The 21092-nt window shown below is 38.0% G+C and overlaps 1 protein-coding gene across 2 annotated transcripts in view; it reads right to left on the bottom strand.

Annotated features, from left to right (window-relative positions):
- Positions 1–2836: 2836 nt before the first annotated feature.
- Positions 2837–21092, bottom strand: part of TRIP11 (thyroid hormone receptor interactor 11) — a 61527-nt gene continuing 43271 nt past the window's right edge. For both annotated transcript variants that reach the window (XM_049612298.1, XM_049612300.1), the window contains exons 16-21: positions 19822–19921; positions 8379–8460; positions 7451–7565; positions 6921–7037; positions 5474–5618; positions 2837–3347 (exon numbers count right to left, since the gene is read on the bottom strand). In XM_049612298.1, coding sequence (XP_049468255.1) covers positions 3127–3347; positions 5474–5618; positions 6921–7037; positions 7451–7565; positions 8379–8460; positions 19822–19921 — 780 coding nt within the window. In that variant the 3' untranslated portion in view covers positions 2837–3126. The remainder of the gene's footprint in view (positions 3348–5473; positions 5619–6920; positions 7038–7450; positions 7566–8378; positions 8461–19821; positions 19922–21092) is intronic.

Raw genomic sequence — 21092 nt, 5'->3', positions numbered from 1 at the left:
TAGCTCTATAAAACACAACCCAATATTAAGGTTGGGTTGTAAATTTCCCGCACTTAGATATTTCCCTAAAAACCAAAAGACAACTTATCAATTTTAATTAGAGAAATCTTAATAAGTTAAAAAGCAAAGACTGGAAAATAATCACAAATGTCAGAACATTAAAATACCATGACTTTTTCCATAGGAATATAGAAAATAAATATCAGTTATACTTACTTGATATTTACAAAATTAAAGATAATTTTTGTTGATGGAAGACGTTTTCAATACTTTGATATATGGAAAACTTTGTTAGCTTTAAAAATCAGATTCAAATGCTTTAAGTTTGACGCAATATGGCACTTCCCCACTAATTCTTATCACTCCCTATCCCTGAAGACATAGTTTGTTTTCCATCTACTGACTGGATAAGTATTTTGAGTCTTTTGTCCCCCTTTCAGTTAACCATTAGAAGGTTAAAATACACAGGAGGCTTTATTTGCAGGGGATAGCTGAAATTGGAATTCACTAGTTTTAAGAAAGTCACTCCTACTCCATGTTTTTGTTGCTCTGGTCTTATTTCCTTTGGTTTTTTATTTTTTTCTTTTAAAAATCAATAATGGCAGGGACTGAAACTCGACCAACCGTGATACAGGATTCTATTAAAATCAAATTCAATGGCTGGATGGCTTTTCTACCGTATTACAGTGGCTGAAAACCATTAGGAATGTTGTGAAAGCCTGGCAGCTAAAGCAAAATTCAACCACAAATTCTAGTAAGTTTACAGAGAAGTAAACAAGAAAACTACTGTAGTTAAAATATTGCAGTAAAAATACTGTTAGCAACGGCCTCTTGCTAACATTAGAATGATATGCTTCATCATCGTATGGTTACTAAGAAGATTCCTTGAGCAGATGGTTCATCTCTGACTCAACTTCGTTTCAGAAAAGTGGATGAATTAAGTCTGCTTTGGATCAACAAACACTTAGTATGCATACCAGTGAGCTATAGTTTCAACCGCGATACAACTGAAACATTAGGTACTACAGCTTGAGGACAAGGTCACATACTTATTTAAATAGCAGCCATGTAAGGTCATGCTGTGAAGTTTAGATATGCAACCCACCCATAACAGCTTTCAAACTTACGTTAAACAAGGGGTGGGAGGCCAGGCTGTTTTGAGCAGGGAAGGAAATACTCAAAATGTCATAAAAGGCATTTAAAATATGATATGTTATTTAAATATGCACCATGCATCTCCTTTTCAAATTAAAAGACAAAGCTTTTTTGCATGTTCTAGTTCTTCAAAATGAAGGATCGTGTGTCTTTTTTTTCTTTTAACTTAGAAACTTTTATTTCAGATGCTCCACACTGAAATGAAACTTCAATGGCAAGCAGCAAATAATTTAAGATGGCCAGTGAAAGTATCTTTGGAAAGATCATATAAAACCCAAGGGTAATAATTTCATAAGAAATCATAATGGGCAAAACGGACAAGAGGCAGTCGGCCAGTCCTAACATAGAACCTGGACGACAACTTCCTTTAAAGTGTACTAAATCAAGAACGGCAGTGTAAATACATTAGCTCAGGAGACAGGTGATGTTCTGAAGCAGCAATGTCTCAGCTACTGCACATTTCAGAGAAACAAGTTTTACCCATCCGTACGCGAAGACTTCCAATCTTCCAATCTAAATACAGTACACAGAGTATACAGTTAATCACAGCAAAATTTACAAACAATCAAACTGAGCTCTGGCCAGAGCCAGGCCTATTTACATATTTGGATTAGTATTATTTTCACCTTTCCTTGTTACACAGATGTTTCTATGTTAAAGACATACTGAAATGTACAAAATTTGCAAGAAATGTCTTCAAATGTACAACTTCAACAACTAACACAAACATGAACATCTTGATATAATTAAGTTCCAAGTCAGGGACTGAATCTTATGACGGGTTTATAAAAAATTAAAGACCTACTCCCTTACTCTTAAGTTCCAAACACCAGGTGCTGGTGTTGCTGCAGTGACGTCACTACCTTCAGTGACCGTGAGGGTGAGAGGACAATGGAGAACTACTGCATCTGGGTACCTCTCCCTTCACGCCTCGGACAGAGGCAGGAGGTATCGTGTTTAGTGATATTGCTAATTATAGCTACCTAAATGCAGCTGTGTGACTTAACACTTACGTGAAAGTTGTGTGTCTGTGTGTGAGGAAACGGTTTTAAGAGGATACCTTGGCTCATAAAACCAAATCCTACCTCCACAGTATGTACTCATGTCAAAAAGGAACAAATTACCCATACGGGCAACAACCTGGATGGGTCTCAAGGGAAGTGCGCGGAGTGAAAAAAGCCAATGTCAAAGGTAACAACATACCGCAGGAGTCCATCTACACAGCCCTCCCGACGTGACAAAGTTACAGAGCTGGAGAGCAGTCGGTGGTTGCCAGGGGCTGGGAGGGGATGTGCGTAGGGAAGGAGGTGGCCACGATTATAAAACACCGCGGGGCAGCACGAGAGGCCCCTGATGAAACCATCTGCTCTCTGTACTGTAGTGGTGATCACGTCAATCTACACCTGGGATAAAATTGCATAGAACCAAACACACACACATTCCACCTCAGGACACCTACAAGCTCCCAGGGACAACCGTGTTGCTGGCCTGTCGACACAGAGCCCTCTCAAGATGAATCTATGTTTCAGCACTTACAGAAAAGCCGCTACTTATTTTCTTCTGCCGCTTCTTCTTTTTCTAAGTCTCTTGATTATCTTTAAAAGATAGACTATACGTCTCTAACTTAAATGGGCTTGAAAATCATAGAAAGAAGTAAAGAGCTGATATAAGCTACTAGAAATTTTTATCTTTATCTTTTTTATTATTTGTAAATTAAAAAATAAAATGTTTCTAGCTTAAATGAAAGGTCAAATCAGAGAAGGAACACAGCATGTATTATAGCAAACACCTCCTCCTGGGACACCTGCAATTTCTAAAAGCAATAAGAATATTTTTATTAAGTTTAGAGAATATACAACTGCGAACAATTACATGACTTTCTCCAAAAGGCCACTTAGTGATCAAGTACACACACGTAGTGTTCATGGTTTCTTTAAAGTGCCACGTGTTTGTCTCTGGCTTGGGAATCATCTACTGCTTTAAAAGGTCTTTCAACACAACTCCAGCACTGTTGTCGGGTGACACTGGCAAGGGTGTAAACGTGGGCAACACATCGGAGATGGGTTTCAGGAGCAGATGCCCAGGCCCACCAGGTCCAAGTCCCGCCGGGTTCATAAGAGGCACAGCCGCAGAGCGGGGAGCCAGGAATGGATTCACATCTGTTCTTCTACCAGATCTGGATTCTGTGCCATCTACATGATAAAACACAAGCTGTTCAGTCGCCTATATGTGATTTGGTTAACGGCGTACATGTGTTCTCGGTTCCTAGATTGGGCCCCCAAATAAATTTAATTCTTACGCTGCTGGGTTCTGGATCTGCTAAGCAGAGTCTACGACACATAGAGGGTGAAAGAAGACAAGACAGCAAGAGAGATGAACGGACAAAGAACAGGGAAGGGATAGGAATACCTATATATACAGCTAATACTTTATGAAACGCATTAACATTGTTGTTTGACACTTAAATACCACTTATATAACTGATAAACTTCATTTCCTTTAGGAACTGCCTTTGAGAGGGCGTTTTCTATGTTACGATGCACGCAAATTTTGTAACTACTTACCATAAAGATGACAGACTTGAGAACTTGTTTTCCCCCAATAATTAAAGGCCATGAAAAAAACTGGCACCAACACCACGGTGGTAACAATCAGATCTGACATTAATTTATCCAAAGAAAAACAAGATATACATTATGTTACCTGATCCTCCTCTTTTTAACATTCAAAGGTTTGAAACAATTCTTCCTTAGATTATTTCTCTATAAAGTTAGGCTGAAACTAGTTTTTATGGGAAGAGGTATTTGTTTATGCCCTGATGTCTTGGTGGATAGAATTCCGCTTTGTTACCCGAGACCGCTAACCACGTCACTGTTAAGAGACAAGCACCACTCAGCAATGGGAAACTCAAATGAAGAGTAACCTCTAGAACAAAGAAAGCATTGAGACAAATTCATCAAATCAACTTATCATCAAGTACCCTGGGTCTCCAAGCTTTACTTCCGTGTGAATGACAGCTTTCCAAACTCTGGAAAAGCTTCCGGTGCCCCTTAGTAAGCTCTGACCCTTGCCACATACTTCTGAATCCAGGATTAAAGAGTAGGCTTGCTTTTCTTTAAATGGAAACCCTATACCAGCTCAGAACATCACTAGCTTTGGTCTCTGATCGATCCAAACCAAGCTGGGAACATAGCCTGGTAAGTGGAGAGGAGGAGAGAAAGAAAGAGGAGGAGAGAAAGAAAGAGGAGGAGAGGGAGGGGCAGAGCAGGGAGCAGGAGATCTTGCCGCAATGAATTCTGGAATCCACATGAAGACACTACAACCTAGTGTAGCAGGAAGAAAGCATTTTTAGTATGGTCTTGATGACTTTTCACTAAATTTAGTAGCCAAACCTTTTCTCAAAACAAATTTTACCATTTCTCTTTTTATCAAAATTCAGGAAAATAGAAACAGCTAAATGACTTAAGGCAATTTGTTTTGAATTTCAGAATATAAATTCTTTAATATTTTATTCAAATTTACGTATCTGATGTGCTATGAACTTGGGTATATGATAACACACACCTTTATAGTCCAACTAGCAAACAAGTTAGTCTGTATTAAAATATGTAGACTTCAGATAAAAGAGAGACTTTCTAATCAAGAATCTGTTTATAGTCTAATGGATTATACTTCATTTTCAAGAAAATTTCATGCATGCCAAAATAGGTGATATAAATATAAATAAGACCCTTATGACCTAGTGGGATAGAAAGCTATGCATACAGATCATACAACCACCAGACCATTTGCTTCTAGGCAGACCGTTTAACACATAAGAATACTTTCAATACATTCTTGGATGTCTAAGCCAGTTTACTGTACTGCTCTTATAAATATTATTAACATACCACGGTTTGGTTATTGAGTGTAACACTTAGGTGTTCACAGGGAAAAAAATCTTTAACTATAAACTACACTTTTAACTCTAATTTAGCAATAAGTATCCTTAGTAGGAAGGAAAACAGGTGACCAAACAAAGGTTTACCAGTTCACCAGCACTTCCAAGAAGAATTCAAAGTGGCTTATGCAGAGAGGAGAATTATTCCAATATACAAAAGAAAAATACTCCACATTGTTTAAGCTAATCCAAGCCAATTAAGCATCAGATTGCTATAAGAATATATGAAGCAAAATCTAATGCCTTACTGGAATGTTGGGAGAAGTCACTGTACATTTTCAGAAACACTAAAAATTTAGTTAATATCACTATAAACCATAATTATATATTAAACATTCAATTTTTTAAACTGTAGAAAAACTAAGCATCTGGTTTTACCTTTAAAACTTTCTGGCACATTTGTAACTGCCTTTCTCCTTCCTGGTGAATCCAGAGGTTTCAGATCATGAACAGAAAGCTTTGGTGGTGGAACAGATGGGTGAGATTCTGTTTCTAGAAATTTAACAAAAAGTTCTGAAAAAGACTAAGGAAACAGTATTTGGGTTAATTAGGCAGATATTATAAATTACATATATTATATATTATATTTCTACAATTAAGAAAATGTACCAGCTACTCCAAATATCAAAAACAAATCATGCCTTCTGAATCATTTTTTTATAAGTAATATGAACAATTAATGAAACAATTGTTTATATGAACAAATAAAACTACTAGTGCTTTAGTTACAGATCAATTAAAATCTTTAGCAATGTAATCAATAATGTTTGATCAAACACTTGTTACCAACCTCACAGTCATAATTAGCTACCCGATGGCACTTCAGACATCAAGCCTTAAATCATTTTAATAACTGTTTACATGGACATGAAACACTATATTGATGGAAAACAGTATTAAATAGTTCTATTTTTCTATAGTAACATCCAATCGATGAATACACAGCAGCAGCTCACCAGTAAGATTATCAGATTAACACAATGTAGTTGTAGATTTTTCCTTTAAAACAAACTTTATGCCATCCAATTTAAAATAGGGTATTGTTTATCTTCAACCAACTCTGGGTATATCACCTAGCATCAGTTTCCTCTTTATTAAAAAACAAAGTAAAATAAGAAAATTCCACATTCTGATTCACAGAGCTACTACTCAATTTATTGTTTTTATTTTTAAATTTTTTTAGTTTTTATTTAGTTAAGTAATCTCTATGCCCAACGTGGGGCTCAAACCCATGACCCTGAGACGAAGAGTTGCCTGCTCTAAGCCAGCCGGGCAGCCCGAGCTACTCAATTTATCAGTATTCATGAAGACTAGTAGGCACTATGTTTTCATGTTTATTAATGCCTCCTCCTGCCAAGATGTAGATCTGTTGAGGGGAGGTGCTTTGTCTTCTGGTTTGCTGGTGCATCCCCCAAGCTGAGAACAGTCTGGTACAGAGCAGGTGCTCGGTAGTAAGTGTTCAAGGACTAGGTGGACACAAGCATGCATAGCCTCTGTCTTTAAGAATCTCATCATTTAGTAGCAAGACAAATGGCTGTGTGCCTATAGCAGCATGATCAAATACAAAGAAAACAAATACTTAGTACTTTGAAAAATAAAAGTACCATGTAAATAAAAAGTTAAAACGAAACATATATGCAATAAAATTATTTAAACTGGCTTATGATCCTTAAGCTAATCTCTCTGGAGATCTCAGTTTCCACAATTCCAAAATCAAAGGTCTGTATAATAAAGTAACGTAAAAAAGAAATCTGGTTTTTGCGAATGAATGTGATGTACAATTATTGCGGCACTCCTATTCAGCAAGAATAAAACTGGCTCTTACACTGTTAAGCACAGATTGCTGATTTGGTCTCAGAGGTGTGTTGGGGACGCTTTTGGATCCTCCTCCAAGCCACCCAGTCATCCACCTGGTAACACCACCCTGATCTTCATGAAGCAACTGAAAGATTATTTTCAAACAGAAAAATGTTATCAATACAAGAAAAGAAAAAACTATTTTTACATGATTTCAGATGGTAGCGAACTATGCTTTTCAAGTCCAATTCCTAGTAAATGTTTCCTATTGAGAGAGGCTACCAATACAATAAAATGTCATCCCAAGCACTATCTCAAGTAAAAGTTGAGGACTGCCAGGTCTCAAAATTTCAGCCCTCTGATAGGAGACGTAGTTACGGAACTAATACCATACAAATTGAACAAATTCACCTCTTCACTATAGTATGAAACGGTTCCATTTCCACGTTACTGAGAAAAATGAAAAGTTACATAATATTGAGTAAAGAAGATAATTTTAAATGATGCCACCATGTGAATTATGACTATATTCAGAATGACTTCCAATTGTTTGGTTACCTGCTCCATTTCCTCCCTCTTGATACCCAGGACGCTTCCCATTAATCGTAACACCTCATGGCGCTGATGTTTTGGTGTATGGAAATGTCCAATGAAGAGGTTTCTCATTAGGACTCTGTGAAAATAAAGGCAGAAACAGCTCAAGCTAACTCAACAGTTATCCCAATACTTAGTGTACCCAAACAATAAACACTAAACATATGAATATTTAATTGTACTTAAGCAATTGTTACAAGAAACACTAAACGATAAAACGTTTTAAAGTACTTAAAAAAAAAATCTTGACAAGTTTAATGGAGAGTATTTCAAACAACCTAAAAAACGGATACCTTTTAAAACATCATTTATTACCCACTCATTTTCTCCAACAAATAAATCAATCAACTGAGACAGCGCCTAGGTAAGTAACTTTCGGTGCCTATCTGGGCTCTACTGTAAGATACTTAGGATTTCTCCCTCCCCACCTTAAGTGCTGACGACACTTCTTGTGCTTAACAGTTACGCTTATACCTCTCCACGCACGTTTATTAAAAATTTGCTAATAATATCTAAATCTTTAAAACATTAATGACATGTTACATATATACCTAGGTTTCAGACAAGGTATGTTTATTTAAGGACAGCTAAAGAGAACTAAAAAGAATGATAAGAATAAAACTTTCTATTTTCTAAGTGCTTCATATTATGGTGGTGTTTTAACTCTTCCATATGGTTTCGAGAAAAGTAATTTGAGCTGGGAGAAGTCTTTAAAAACCAAGACAAGAGAAGTTATTCTACTGACTCCTCATGAAAACGACCTACATCTCATCACCATACAAAAAAAGGCTTTTAAAAAACTTAATCACATATAAACATCTACATGTAGAAGCTGTTTTCACCATAAAGGTAATCTCCATAAAATACATAAAAGTTAATAGGCAGAGCATACTTGTCCACTTTTCCTTCTGTGCTGTTGACTAAGTTCATCAGTTTCTTTTGTACATCGTCCAGCATTTCTTGTCGGAGCTCATCTGTTTTAAAACATGTGAATAAAGAAAATAGCCTGGATGAATATATAATGAGGTTTATAACATCTTTCCTGCAAAATCTGAATACATACACTTATCCAATTAGTACATTCAATTACTTCCATCTCTTCTTGGTTCAAGAAGCTAGGCTTTCTGGTATAGAAATTACCTAGCAGCCAGAGTATGCACTAATTCACGTGGTTTATCTGCCCCCCCAAATCAATTGTTTAATAGAAAATTTAAAAACCAAAAAAAGGGTTTCATTCTCTTCAGAAACTTAATAGCAAAAAAGAGATTTTTCACCACTGCTTCCTTGTATAAAACATTTCCAGAGCCACTCTTTAATGGGAAGAAATGGAAAGGACAATTTTAGATTTTCCTTTTTCCATTTTCCTGGCTGGACTGGTTTCTGGTGAGCTAAGAAGAGTATTTAACACAACTAAGAGCATGGCTCGGATGCAGCTCCTAGGACAAAGTATTCTGAGGCATAGAACTTGCAAAATACAATTCAGATCACTGGTTCTAACACACTAATCAAGATGACTGTAGCTTATATGACTAATTCAGAAGGATGCTGGACTACTTTATAATTCTCATTTATTTAAAAAGGAAGCAAAATCTGTAAAATCTTGGTGAAACAGCTGGAATCCAAGCAGTATTATAGGCAAAGTCTAGAATTACAACAAGAGTACCCTGTTCATATATCCGGCCGTGCCATGGGGCCAACGATCCCCAGGCTAAGGAACGCTCGGCCACGCCCATGGGGTGTTGATACCTGCCACCTGAGAAATGGAGAGTTTGAGCTGAAGGAGATGCTTATCCAAGTTAGATGACAAGTTTGGATCTGAAAGAAATGAAGAGGCGACTGCTTTGCAGCAGAGCTCTACTTTTCGAATCGAGAAACACTCCAATCCAAACACTGGACTCCGATCTCTTTCCACAAACCTACTCTTTGAATTATGCTGCATTTTCCAGGTAGTAGCTGGATACAAGTCCCTTGTCAGATACAGAACTTGGAAATATTTTCACCCATTCCGTGGGATGTCATTTTGCTTTCTTGATGGCATCCTTTTATTTATCAGAGTTGTCAATTTTGATGAAGTCCAATTTATTTTTTCTTTTGTTATTTGTGCTTTTAGAGTCACATCTAAGAAATCAATGCCTAATTTAACATCACAAAGATTTACTCCTATGTTTTCTTCTGAGAGTTTTATAATCGTGACTTTATTTTTTTTTAAATGTTTTTACTTATTTTTGAGACAGAGAGAGGCAGAGCATGAGCAGGAGAGGAGCAGAGAGAGAGGGAGACACAGAATCCGAAGCAGGCTCCAGGCTCTGAGCTGTCAGCACAGAGCCCGACGCAGGGCTCGAACTCACGGACTGTGAGATCATGACCTGAGCCGAAGCCGGATGCTTAACCGACTGAGCCACCCAGGCACCGCCCCCCCCCCGCCCTTTTTTTTAATGTTATAATTGTGACTTTAAAATGCAGGTCTGTGATGCATGTTGAGTTAACTCTCACGCACGGTGTGAGGTAAGGGATTGATTTTGTTCTTGTGCACGTGGACATCCGGTTGTTCCAGCACCATATGTTGAAAAACTATTCTTTTGGCACCCTTGTTGAAAACCAATTGATCATAAAAGTACGGTTTATTTCCAGACTCTCAATTCCAACTATGCAACCTCTACCAATGTTTTTTCTTCTACTTGAAGAGCTCTTTTCCATCAGCACCTCCATATCTAAGGTCCTAGTTTCATCTCAAAGTTTCCTCAAAGTTTCAAAGTTTCCTCAAAGTTTCATCTGAACCCTACAGATTAGGCCAGGTCCATCTGCTTTATGTTTTCATTCTGCCTTGCACAATGCCTAATATTCTGATTTAGAGTACTAAACGCATATACAAAAATGTCCAGTTTAACTGTTTGCAATGGCTTGTGGTCCTTCTAAATTGCAAAAATCTAAATTGCAAAATGTAATTCATATAATAGGCTAACTTTACCAAAATAGAGATGGTTGCCATAACCATATTATAAAAGCAAAGTTTGTGTTCGGAAAATCTACTACAAACGTTTCCTTTCCTGTCTTACCAGTAAGGAATTTAAGCTTGGACATTAAAACGAGAGAGAGGGAGAGGGAGAGGGAGAGGGAGAGAGAGAACAAGATTATTATTAAAGTTTGAGTCAGTAAAAGACATTCTGGATTCTCAACAGGCACATATATACAATGAACACGTGGTACTCTTTGGGCCCTAACACCGCATTCTGAACGTAAATAGAATTCTCAACTACGAATAGTGAGTAAACTAATCTCGTGTCAAAGTTCTGAATCTACCATCCCACTCATGAGCTAAAGCAAGAGCCAGAGTAACAATGAGCACGGTCTTCTGTTTCACCCTCCCCCACTATGGAAAGGTAGCAGAAAACCAGAGGTCAAGCTTACCTCCACCTTTCTCGTCTCTCATATTGCCCTTCTCCTATCTAACTTTTTCTAAAATTAATGATTTTTTATATCGATTATATATCAAAATTATAATATTCTGGATATACTGGGATATATAAATTATGTTACTAAGATCAACTTCACCTGGCTACTAAACAGTATTAAATTATACATGTGGCTTGCATTATATTTTTATTGGATAGCACTGCTTTGGAGCATAACCAGGAAATAACCACTACAGTATATCGTCTCTTATTAAAAAAACAAAAGAAAGATAAAACTGAACGACAGACATCTTCAGAGTAACATGCACAAAGCAAAGAATTGATTCTGATTAAAATTTTAGTAAAATTAGAAAAATTTAACCTTGCTCTATAAAAAACAGATCAAGAAATCTGTCTTAATAAAGTTCAAGTCAAAAATATTTTCTTGATGACAATTCATCAAGAATGGTTACAATTCTGATTAAAATCTCTGTTCTGAATGGTAGGGTCATAACATCCTCATGGCCAAAATAATAGGGTAAAAATTTCTCAAACTCATCAGAATATTAAGTTAGTCCTAAACTAATGTGACAGAATTGATAACCCTGCATATGCTTGCAGGCACGCCTGGAACGGTTCAAACTCATGTAGTACTTTCAATGTATTCTGGTATTTAAGTCTAGGAAAAGACCCTCAGAATTTTGGGGGAGGGCTTGGAAGAACCGTATGAACTAGGAAAGGTTTAGAACAGAAAGGCAATACAGACTTCAAAGGCCCCTATGGACTTCTCTCTTTCTCGAGGCACCCTTATTTTCCTCCCATCAGAGATCCTGAAGATTTCTCCACAAAAACTGAACACTAATTCAAACCACAATTTGAAATCAGAACTGTATTTATATGGGCAGACAAAATAACGGTTATTCAGAAATGGGTTTTTAGCCAAATATAATATCCCTGTGAAATAATCTAACATGCCAAAATAATTCTTTGGAAGTTGAAAACAATAATAAAAAAAAAAAAAAGGCAGGGGGATACACTTGAGAGTTGAGCAATAAAGCAAGTGAGATTAGTCTAGTTTAGGGGAAGAATTACTCTAAGTATAGGAGATCCTCAAACCTGCCATATCACAGCCTCTTCTCTGTGAATGCCTAGAGAGGACACCATGGTCTTCATCACTTGATTTACAATCAAAATTGAACATAAAATGTAACTGACTACAACAAATCGGCTCATTGTAACTTTACATTTTATTTGTGATGAGTAACACTGCACTGTAATACTATCTTCACAGCACATCGTAAAATTAAGTCACACTCCTTACAAAGTCATTTGGCTATTGCATGACTTAGCTCTCTTGGACGAGACTCAAGTCAGACTTTTTAACAGTCACCTGACTGAGAAAAGTGACTGGAACAGGACTTGAAGGTCAGGAGAATATATGAATCACGGTCCTGTAATAAGACCTGGATAGGAACCACGGTCCTGTCACCAGGGCCAGACTTTGTTGCCTATTTTGTCAAATATGCATGCTTAATCTCAAAGGATTTTGAATCTACTGATTAAATGTGACTTTTCTAAACAGTGAAGTGCTATATAAAGCATTAGGACTCGTTCATCTGATTTCTTAAAATAACAAAACAATCCATCTTTTAACCTACCCCTAACCAATACCAATAATGTATCACTGTGGTTATATTAACATTGATAATTTTGCCTCCATTTTGTCTTATCCTCTTTTTGAACCAAGGCAAAGGAGCCAAGGAAGAAAAAAATGTTAGATTATTTCATTTACAGGTGTGTCGGTAAATAAACTGAGTCTAGTGTCTTACTTGCACTACACTACCTAAAAAATAAATTTAAATCTAATACATGAAATTCAATATAAGGAAACATAGCCTCTTCGTTTAATATTTAATTAAATATAATTAAGGCAAAGGCTAGAAGTTAGATGGTCTTTTTATTACAGAATGTCAACTTAACATAGAATCATTTTCTTTATAACACCAAAGAAATCTTTTTAAAGAAATCTTATATTTAACACGTGAAGTTGAGACATACTACATCTGCTTTGTCTTTTAACTCCATTCTTTTCAACCATACGATAGAATTTTAAGGTCTAGATAGAGTACATGGTAAGTGCTTTCTCATTCCCTAACTGTAATTACTCACTGATGAATGAAAAGTAATTTTTGAAATTCCACTTCCTCGCAATGAACTCACAGGAAAAGAGTTTTATTAATACAGTATAACCTCACTAATTTGAATTTCACTAGATCAGAATCTGGACTACACTGAAACAGCAACATTGAGGTCTCCTGGATTATTTGTACAATTAAATTAGAGTTGCCATGTGCATTTAAGAGATTTTTTTATAGAAACGTCTTTAATGGAACCAGATCAAATTTATTTTCCCCCTCTACCCCCCTTCCTCAATCCTTCAGCGTGAATTCAAGTAATTTGTACTGCATTCTTCCATATCGAAACAAAAGTTTTTCAAAAGACAATACCGTGAATCAAGTTACATATTTTCATTTTAAAAGGTTCACACAGACTAGCCAAATCCCAAAAGAAAGGGCCGCAATTTTGTCAGAGAAAAGTAAAGTCATTATAATAATGTTGCCACTTACTGAGTATCATCATCACTATAGAAAACGATGACAAAAGGCTAAGCTGCAGACCGAGCCTCAACTCATTTCTGAAAGTTCCCTGTTGCAAATGAGCACTGACTCAATCTGGCCCCCAAAAATGCTTTTTCAGCCCACACAGGTTGTTTTAAATTCAGTGTCACATAGAAAACTGGAACATTTCACACAAAAGTCTGCATTTCCAGTGTCTCTTGAAGGAGCCGGAGATTTGGCAGCGCTGGGCCTACATGCCTGCGTGGCGACAGTCGGGTGGAGCCTCCGTGAGGAACTCTCCGATTCAACACTGTCTCTCTTTGGTCCTCTTTGCGCTTTCACGTGATTATGACTTGGCCCCCAGTCTGTAAGTTGTGTTTGTGATCCACACTTACAGTTTCGTTTCTCCACATTAACTACCACTTCCACCTCCGCCTTCCCTTTGGTCATTACCGGTCACCAGATCTTCAGCCGGTTTCAGATATATGAATTCCTCCCTCTGTCTAGAACGCTCTTCCCCAGCTTCCTGCCTGCTTAGCTGTACCTATTCGTCACTCAGGTGAGGTCCGGTATACTGTACCTTCTCCACCCTTCCACGTTACCATCATCAAGTAGTATGAATTGTTCCTTCCTTTTGAAATCTGTTGCCTATTTGTGATTACATGCAACCTTCCCCTTCGTGGCTGACTATAAGCCTCCTGAAAGTACCAGTCCCCTGTCTTTCTCTCTCCAGTGCCTATCCTGGTGCCAGGTACACAGCAGGAAACAATGAATTTTTGAGAAGTAAATGCGAGACCGATTCATTTTTCTCTAGGAAGGGAGAGGATCTGGGAAGACCAGAACACAGGACAAAAAAGAATACATGATTTATGTTCTGAATTACCCCATCCATATGAGGGAAAATACACAAAACACATTAACTCAAAACATTCTCATCTCTACACAATATACTTTTCCCTTTGTACTTAGAAGAATAAAACACACATTTAAAAATATGACCATTAAGTTTAAAAGGGCTTATTTACCTAATTGATACTAACTTTTTTCTTAACTAAAATCTTGGCATTGTCTAGTATACCCCCAGATGTTTATATCATCACAAATAATTTTTTAACCATTTATGGCAATTCAGAAAACTGCATCTGGTATTTCTTATATGTTTCCTCTAAAATCACCACTTCTGCCAAAAACATCTATAAAGAAATCCCTCAAAAGGTTTGGGTAACAAAGCGTCTGGGAATGTATTTGGCCTATGTTCAACAGGACATTATATGTTTTCTTGTATAAATCATGTCCTGGAAAACGGAATGTCTTTATTTAAAATAAAAACTCTACCATCTAAGCACCATAAAGGTAGTTCCATGAAAAACATTTTAAATCTCTTTTATATTTGTAGCTTTAAAACCTATTTTTATGCTTCATATTACAGTAGGTTTATTGGGACTCATTTTATACATTCTTTTAGATTTCCTTCAAAAAAAAAACACAACTACACACTGTAATTTTCCATTCTCAACTTATACATTTTTTAAAAAGCAGTCACCAAAATTTCCTAAAAAATTTTTTAAGTGAACCAAAAACCTTGACAACCTCACCAAAGAAGATGTATAGATGGTAAATAAACGTATGAAAAGATGTTCCACATTATTCGTCTTCAGGGAAATGCAAATGAAAATAACACGGTATCACCACACACTATCAGAATGGCCAAATGCTGCAACCCTGACAACAGCAGGCGCCAGTGAGCAGGAGGCGGGGATGCAAAGTGGTGAGGCCACTCTGCAAGAGTCTGGCGCTTTCTTAACAAAACTAAACATGCTCTTACCATACGCTGCAGCAACCACACTCCTCAGTATTTACACAAAGGAGCTGAAAACTTACATCCACACAAAATCCTGCGCTCGTAACTTTATAGCATCTTTATTCATAATGGCTAAAACTTGGAAACAACCAAGATGTCCTTCATTCAGTGGGTGAGTGGATAAATAAACCGTGGTGTATCCAGACAATGGAATATCATTCAGCGCTAAAAAGAAATGAGCTCTCAAACTATGAAAAGACACGGTGGAACTTTAAATGCATATTACTAAGTGAAAGAAGCTAATCCGAAAGGGCTACATACTGTCTGCTTCCAACTATATAATGTTCTGGAAAAGGCAAAAACTATGGAGGCAGTAAGAAGATCAGCGGTTTCCAGAGGTGAGGGTAGAGGGAGGGGGAAAGAGATGAACAGGTGGAGAGCACAGAGGACTTTTAAGGCAGCGCAAATCCTCTGACACTATCATGATGTAATTCATTAGACATCTGCCCCAAACCCTGAGAATATATAACACATAGAATACATAACACCGGGAGTAAACCCTAAGGTAAACTGAGGACTTTGGGTGATCATGACGTGTCACTGTAGGTTCATCCTTGATATATAAACCCAAAAAGTACCATTCCGGTGAGTGATGTTGATAATGGAGGGAAAACGGTTACATGGGAAATGCCTATACCTCCCTCTCGATTTTGTTGTAAACCTAAAAGTGCTCTAAAAGATAGTTTTAAAAAAACACACACCAACAAAACAAACTTAGTTATGGGGTCCTTTAAGGCGCAGCCATAGACAGGCAGACATACCAGAAGATATTTCCAATGCTAGAATCTAAATTTGTATTGCTTATGAAAACTTCTTTTTCTTCATGTATCGTAACATTCACCATCCTTCTGAATAACTTATCAAAACAAGAACTATTTTGTGCTTTCTACTTCAATTTTATCCCATCTTTTCATTTAAGCAGGAACTGATCTCAAGGATGAAGGTGGAGAACAAGAAGTGAAAGAAGGAAAATGTCAAATCTGGCCATAAATACAGCAAGGTCACAGATCTTTTAATAGCTCAGCTGTAGTCTAGGTTTCCCCAGGGGTACACTTCCCCGTGTCTGACAATTCCACAGAAATTCTGAACGCTGATCAGTTCAGAACAGTTAATGAAAGACACCGTCGTCCTATTTGCTTCACAGAGGACCAGTGTCGTAAGTTTGAAAATCAGGAATACAGGATGGTGTGCAAAGTAAGTCTTTGGAACTGTACTGAACAAAAACACTTGCAGGTAAAATGCTGAAAGAACAATTTATAGAAAGAAGGAAAGCAATAGATCTTCTACCAGCCAACTATGAAAATATAGCACCTATAGGATCATAGGGTTTCCTTTCAATGTTATTTTATGGAGAAAGGGGTCACACTAAGGAGGGCAAGGGAGAGAGAAGTTCTTACATTTTGGGGGTGAAACCCTACTACTAGTTTAGGGCTCTGCTCAAGATCCTTTCCTCCACAGAATGCCCTTGACCCTCAATGAGATTCTCAGGGAAGAAAATACACACTCTTTTATGACCACTGCAGCACATCACTGTCTTACTCTGTGAACCTATTCTGTATCTACGCTACATGGTACTTAACTAAACTCCTTGGAAGAAAGGATCCTATCTAGCATCTTACACAGCATCTAACATGAAGCCAAGTCGTCGGTTCTCATTAATTACTTAATGCCTGATAAGGCACCTTCATACATTTCACACAAGGCCTGCAAATACCCGGAACCTCAACCTACTGTTGCAAGTACCTAGCACTATAAGAACGACTGAAATCATCAAAGACCTACTGCTTTCATACTGGTGTTATATGTAATAGCTCCCTTTTCATATGTTTGACCAGAATGAATCATCTCATCTCTGGTAGCAAGAACATAACCAAGCATTTTGAGTAAAATACCACTTTTAAGGTGAGTTTCCCAATATTGTTTAAATGTTGAAACTGCGTATCAACTAATCATCAGTCTACAGATGTTTAGAAATAAAACAATGCTTTGCTTCTACAATTCAAGTCTCTATGTACTTTCTTGCAACAAAAGTCAATCTGTCTTTTTCAAAATTGTTTCTCCTGGCAAATATTTTCGCTGTCTGGCCAAGTTTTGTGTTAAAAATAAAGTACAGTATTACAACATCAATCAACATTTAAAGTACTTAATGATCTATGAAAGAAAATATACAGTGATTCTTTTGAAACAACCAAGCCAATCAAGGTCTTATTTATATTATCAAATCAAGAGTGCAGCTTTGAGAAAATAAAATCACATTTGTGTTTACAGATAGAAAAGCAATATTAAGCACTGAGGTAATAAAAGAAAACAGACTGTTAAGAAGAGGCAAGAATGTAAATGGCAAGAATGACTTAAAGACACAACAGAACTGTCTCTTCACTCCCCTTCCCGTCTGTGCTACACTGGCCTCCTGCCTGACCTCTCAAATACCTGCCTGACCTCAAGCATAACCAGAGCTTTCCTGAAGCTAATATTTACTCCACACAAAATGAGTCCAAAGTTCCTACACATTCACACTGCATGACTGCATGGTAACTGTAACTTTTTACATCAGTAGGGACCGAGGCCACCCAAGCTTTGTCAGATATAATCTGAACCTGATATATTCTACTACTGGGAGTTTAAGTGAGTGTCTGAACAAGTCCTAAGTAGCACAGGGACTCATACTATTTAGCAACTACCGTAAGTCACAGAATCTTTAATCTTACCATCATCTGCTGGAAATGACTCAGGTAGATACCTAAAAGAGGATGTGGCCTTAAATATTACACAGAAGCATACCATACAGCACTGGCATGTCCCAGACCAATGAGTTGGCTTAGAATACTGCTTTTTCACTTCCATTAGTCCAGAGCTACCCTAAGCTGTCAGTTCTCTGGCCAATCCCTGGGGTACCCAGTGTGTCCTCTCTGGGTTGGCCGTATGTCTTCAGATAATGCTACAGTTGCTCTGGCATTTTCCCAATAAATATGGCCTTCCCATAGGAGCGATCTTTTCAACATGTAGGGCACAATATAGAGGATGCTGCCCTATCTTTAAAGGAGACAGAGATATACAGAACAAAATAGAAATCAAACTATAAATAACCATCTTCCTGACCGGACAAAATAAAGTAACATGGAAAGATATGAGCTTTGGTCAAGGGCAAAAAGATCAGAGTTTAAGGGTTCAAATCTCAGTTCCTTTGACTTATAAAATGGAACTCGTATCACCTACTTTACAATTGCTTGTGAAGAGTAAATAAGAGAAGACTAAACATGACAGAGTATATGTTACATAAAATGTTCATGATGCTCAATCTTTAATTGTTTCCTGGCTGCCCAGCCCTGCCCCCTATGAGATTTAGAGCTCCAAGGCTGGCCAAGTTCAACAGAGCAGACACCGGACTTTCAGTTGGGCAGTGATTTGCCTCAGAAATCATTATCTTGAGGACAACTACCTCACATCATGTAGCTTCCTGTCTTTTATATTCCTAAAAATCTCTCATCTGCTGTCTGTCGTTAGATTTAGGGCAACTTCCTTTGGCTTGGCTCGTCCTTTGGTACCCGTGCTTCGGTGGTTCCTGCCTGCCTGCCTCCTTAGCGGCCGAGTCGCTGTTCCTGTCAGCCAGCAGTGTCTCTTTCTGCTGTGCCATCTCCTCCTAGTTTTGCCTATTTCTAATTTCTATTTTACATTAATAAAACATTCTGAGGTACTTAATTCCTTTAATTACGTGCCTTGGTGCTACCACACCCAACCCAGATACCTAAAGGTGGTACATTTCTGGGCTCCACGGTCACCTTTCTGATAACCTTAGATCACCACCTACTGCAGGCAGCCCTAGAATAGCTTCAACTCCCCGGGAACCCTTAAATCAGAGACTGAACGATGAGATGCCAACTTGGTCAGCGGTTAGACTCAACAAAGCATTAGGAACCCCCTGATTACTTGAGGCCCAACTGACAATCCCAAGCACAGGACTCACCTTAGGGAACTGGCAGGGCTTATCTTATAAGCATCACACCATTATATAAATGAGTGTCTATTTGTAAAGCATCATCCATAATCATAAAAGGCTAGTTATGGCCGGAGGTTCAGTCCACAAGAAGTTACTCTTTGGCTCGAGAATACTGTCTTAACACGTCCGATGGCTTTAGGTAGGATGAACACAGAATGATCAGGGACGCCTAACCATAAAAAGTCAGGTCAGTAAAATCATTTCCCTTGATGACCGACAGGGTGACACCCAACACAACTGGACTGCCTCAACATCCAGGAAAACTAACTGGACAGGCAAGGCCAACTTTTGACTCTGGTTTCACGAGGACTGTATTAAAACTGAAGCAAGCTGGTCGAGGGAGATGGAAATAGAGGTCACACCCAGTGGAAGCTGCTCTCACTCAACGGCACCAGTGCCTCTGAGAAGACTACACCTGATTCAGCACTAGTGTTGCCAGGAAAAAAAGGAAAAGAAAAAACACCTACTTTGCTTTTTAAGTTCTTCAATTTGTTCTTCCTTTAAATCTAACTGTTCTGTAAGTCTCGATGCCGAATCCAACGCAGCATTTGCTTCATCGAACCGCTCCTGAGGAAGAGAGAAGTTGGTTAAAAAGCAGCCTGGAAGAACTACTTCACAAACTACGCGGCTGGAGGACAGAGTCTATCAACCCTCTTCTATTCAGCTGATGAAGTTGTACCACTGTGACCTCAGGCAAGTTCACACAGTAAGTATCAAAGACAGAACTGGTACTTCACAGCACAATACTAGCTCCCTTAGTAAGTAAGTAAGATGCTACTAAAAGACAGTATGGTGACAAAAGGGGGAAAAAAGTGACAAGAAGAGAATAAAAACTACAAAAAGCAGATATAAAAAAAGTCAAGAAACGTAACAAATGGTCTTTTTAATTTTTGCAAGCCTGATGAGTATAAAATGACATGTCATTACTTAATTTTTATTTCTCTACTAGTGAATTTGAGCATTTTTCCATTTATAGGAAATTCACAGGTTGTTTTTTTTTTTTAATTAAAAAATTTTTTTAATGTTTATTTGCTTTGAGAGACAGAGAGCGAGCAGTGGAGGGAAAGACAGAATCCCAAGCAGGCTCCACACCATCAGCATGGAACCTGATGCGGGGCTCGAACCCATGAACTGCGAGGTCATGACCTGAACCGAGGACCCAGGCTCCCCCAGGGGTGCTTTTCTGTGAAAACTTCTTTGCATATCTTGCCCATTTCTCTACTAAACTTTCTCTTGTTGTTTGTAAAAGCACCTTGTAGGGTAGATGTGAACCCTTTGTCACCAGTACTACAAGGATTATTTGCCAGATCTGTCATTTGTCTATTGACTGCATTAATACCTTTTGCCATGTACAAGTGTTTAAACTGTCTATAGTAAACATGTCCTATTTTGCTTTCACAGATTCTGGAGTTTTAGTCTTGCTTAGGCTCCTCCTTGCCCCTAGACTCTACATGTGGTCTTCCAGGTTTCCTTGCAAAGTTGTTTTAATATTTACACCTTCCAAACAGTGTTTCTCAATAGGTGTGCTTTTGACATTCCTGGCCCCCACCCACTAAATGCCAGAAGACCCATCCGGTCAGTTACAACCAAAAACAGCCCCAGGTTTCCAGCACCACTCCCAGCTGAGAATCCAAGCTTTAATACAATTGGAATTTACTTTCGTATATGGTATAAGATAGGGATCCAATTTCATTTTCTTCCAGACAGACAGCCAGCTGTGGCAACGTCATGTATCAGT

Source organism: Panthera uncia (assembly GCF_023721935.1).
Source record: "Panthera uncia isolate 11264 chromosome B3 unlocalized genomic scaffold, Puncia_PCG_1.0 HiC_scaffold_1, whole genome shotgun sequence".
Taxonomy (NCBI): Eukaryota; Metazoa; Chordata; class Mammalia; order Carnivora; family Felidae; genus Panthera; species Panthera uncia.
This window is presented reverse-complemented; position numbering and strand designations above follow the sequence as displayed.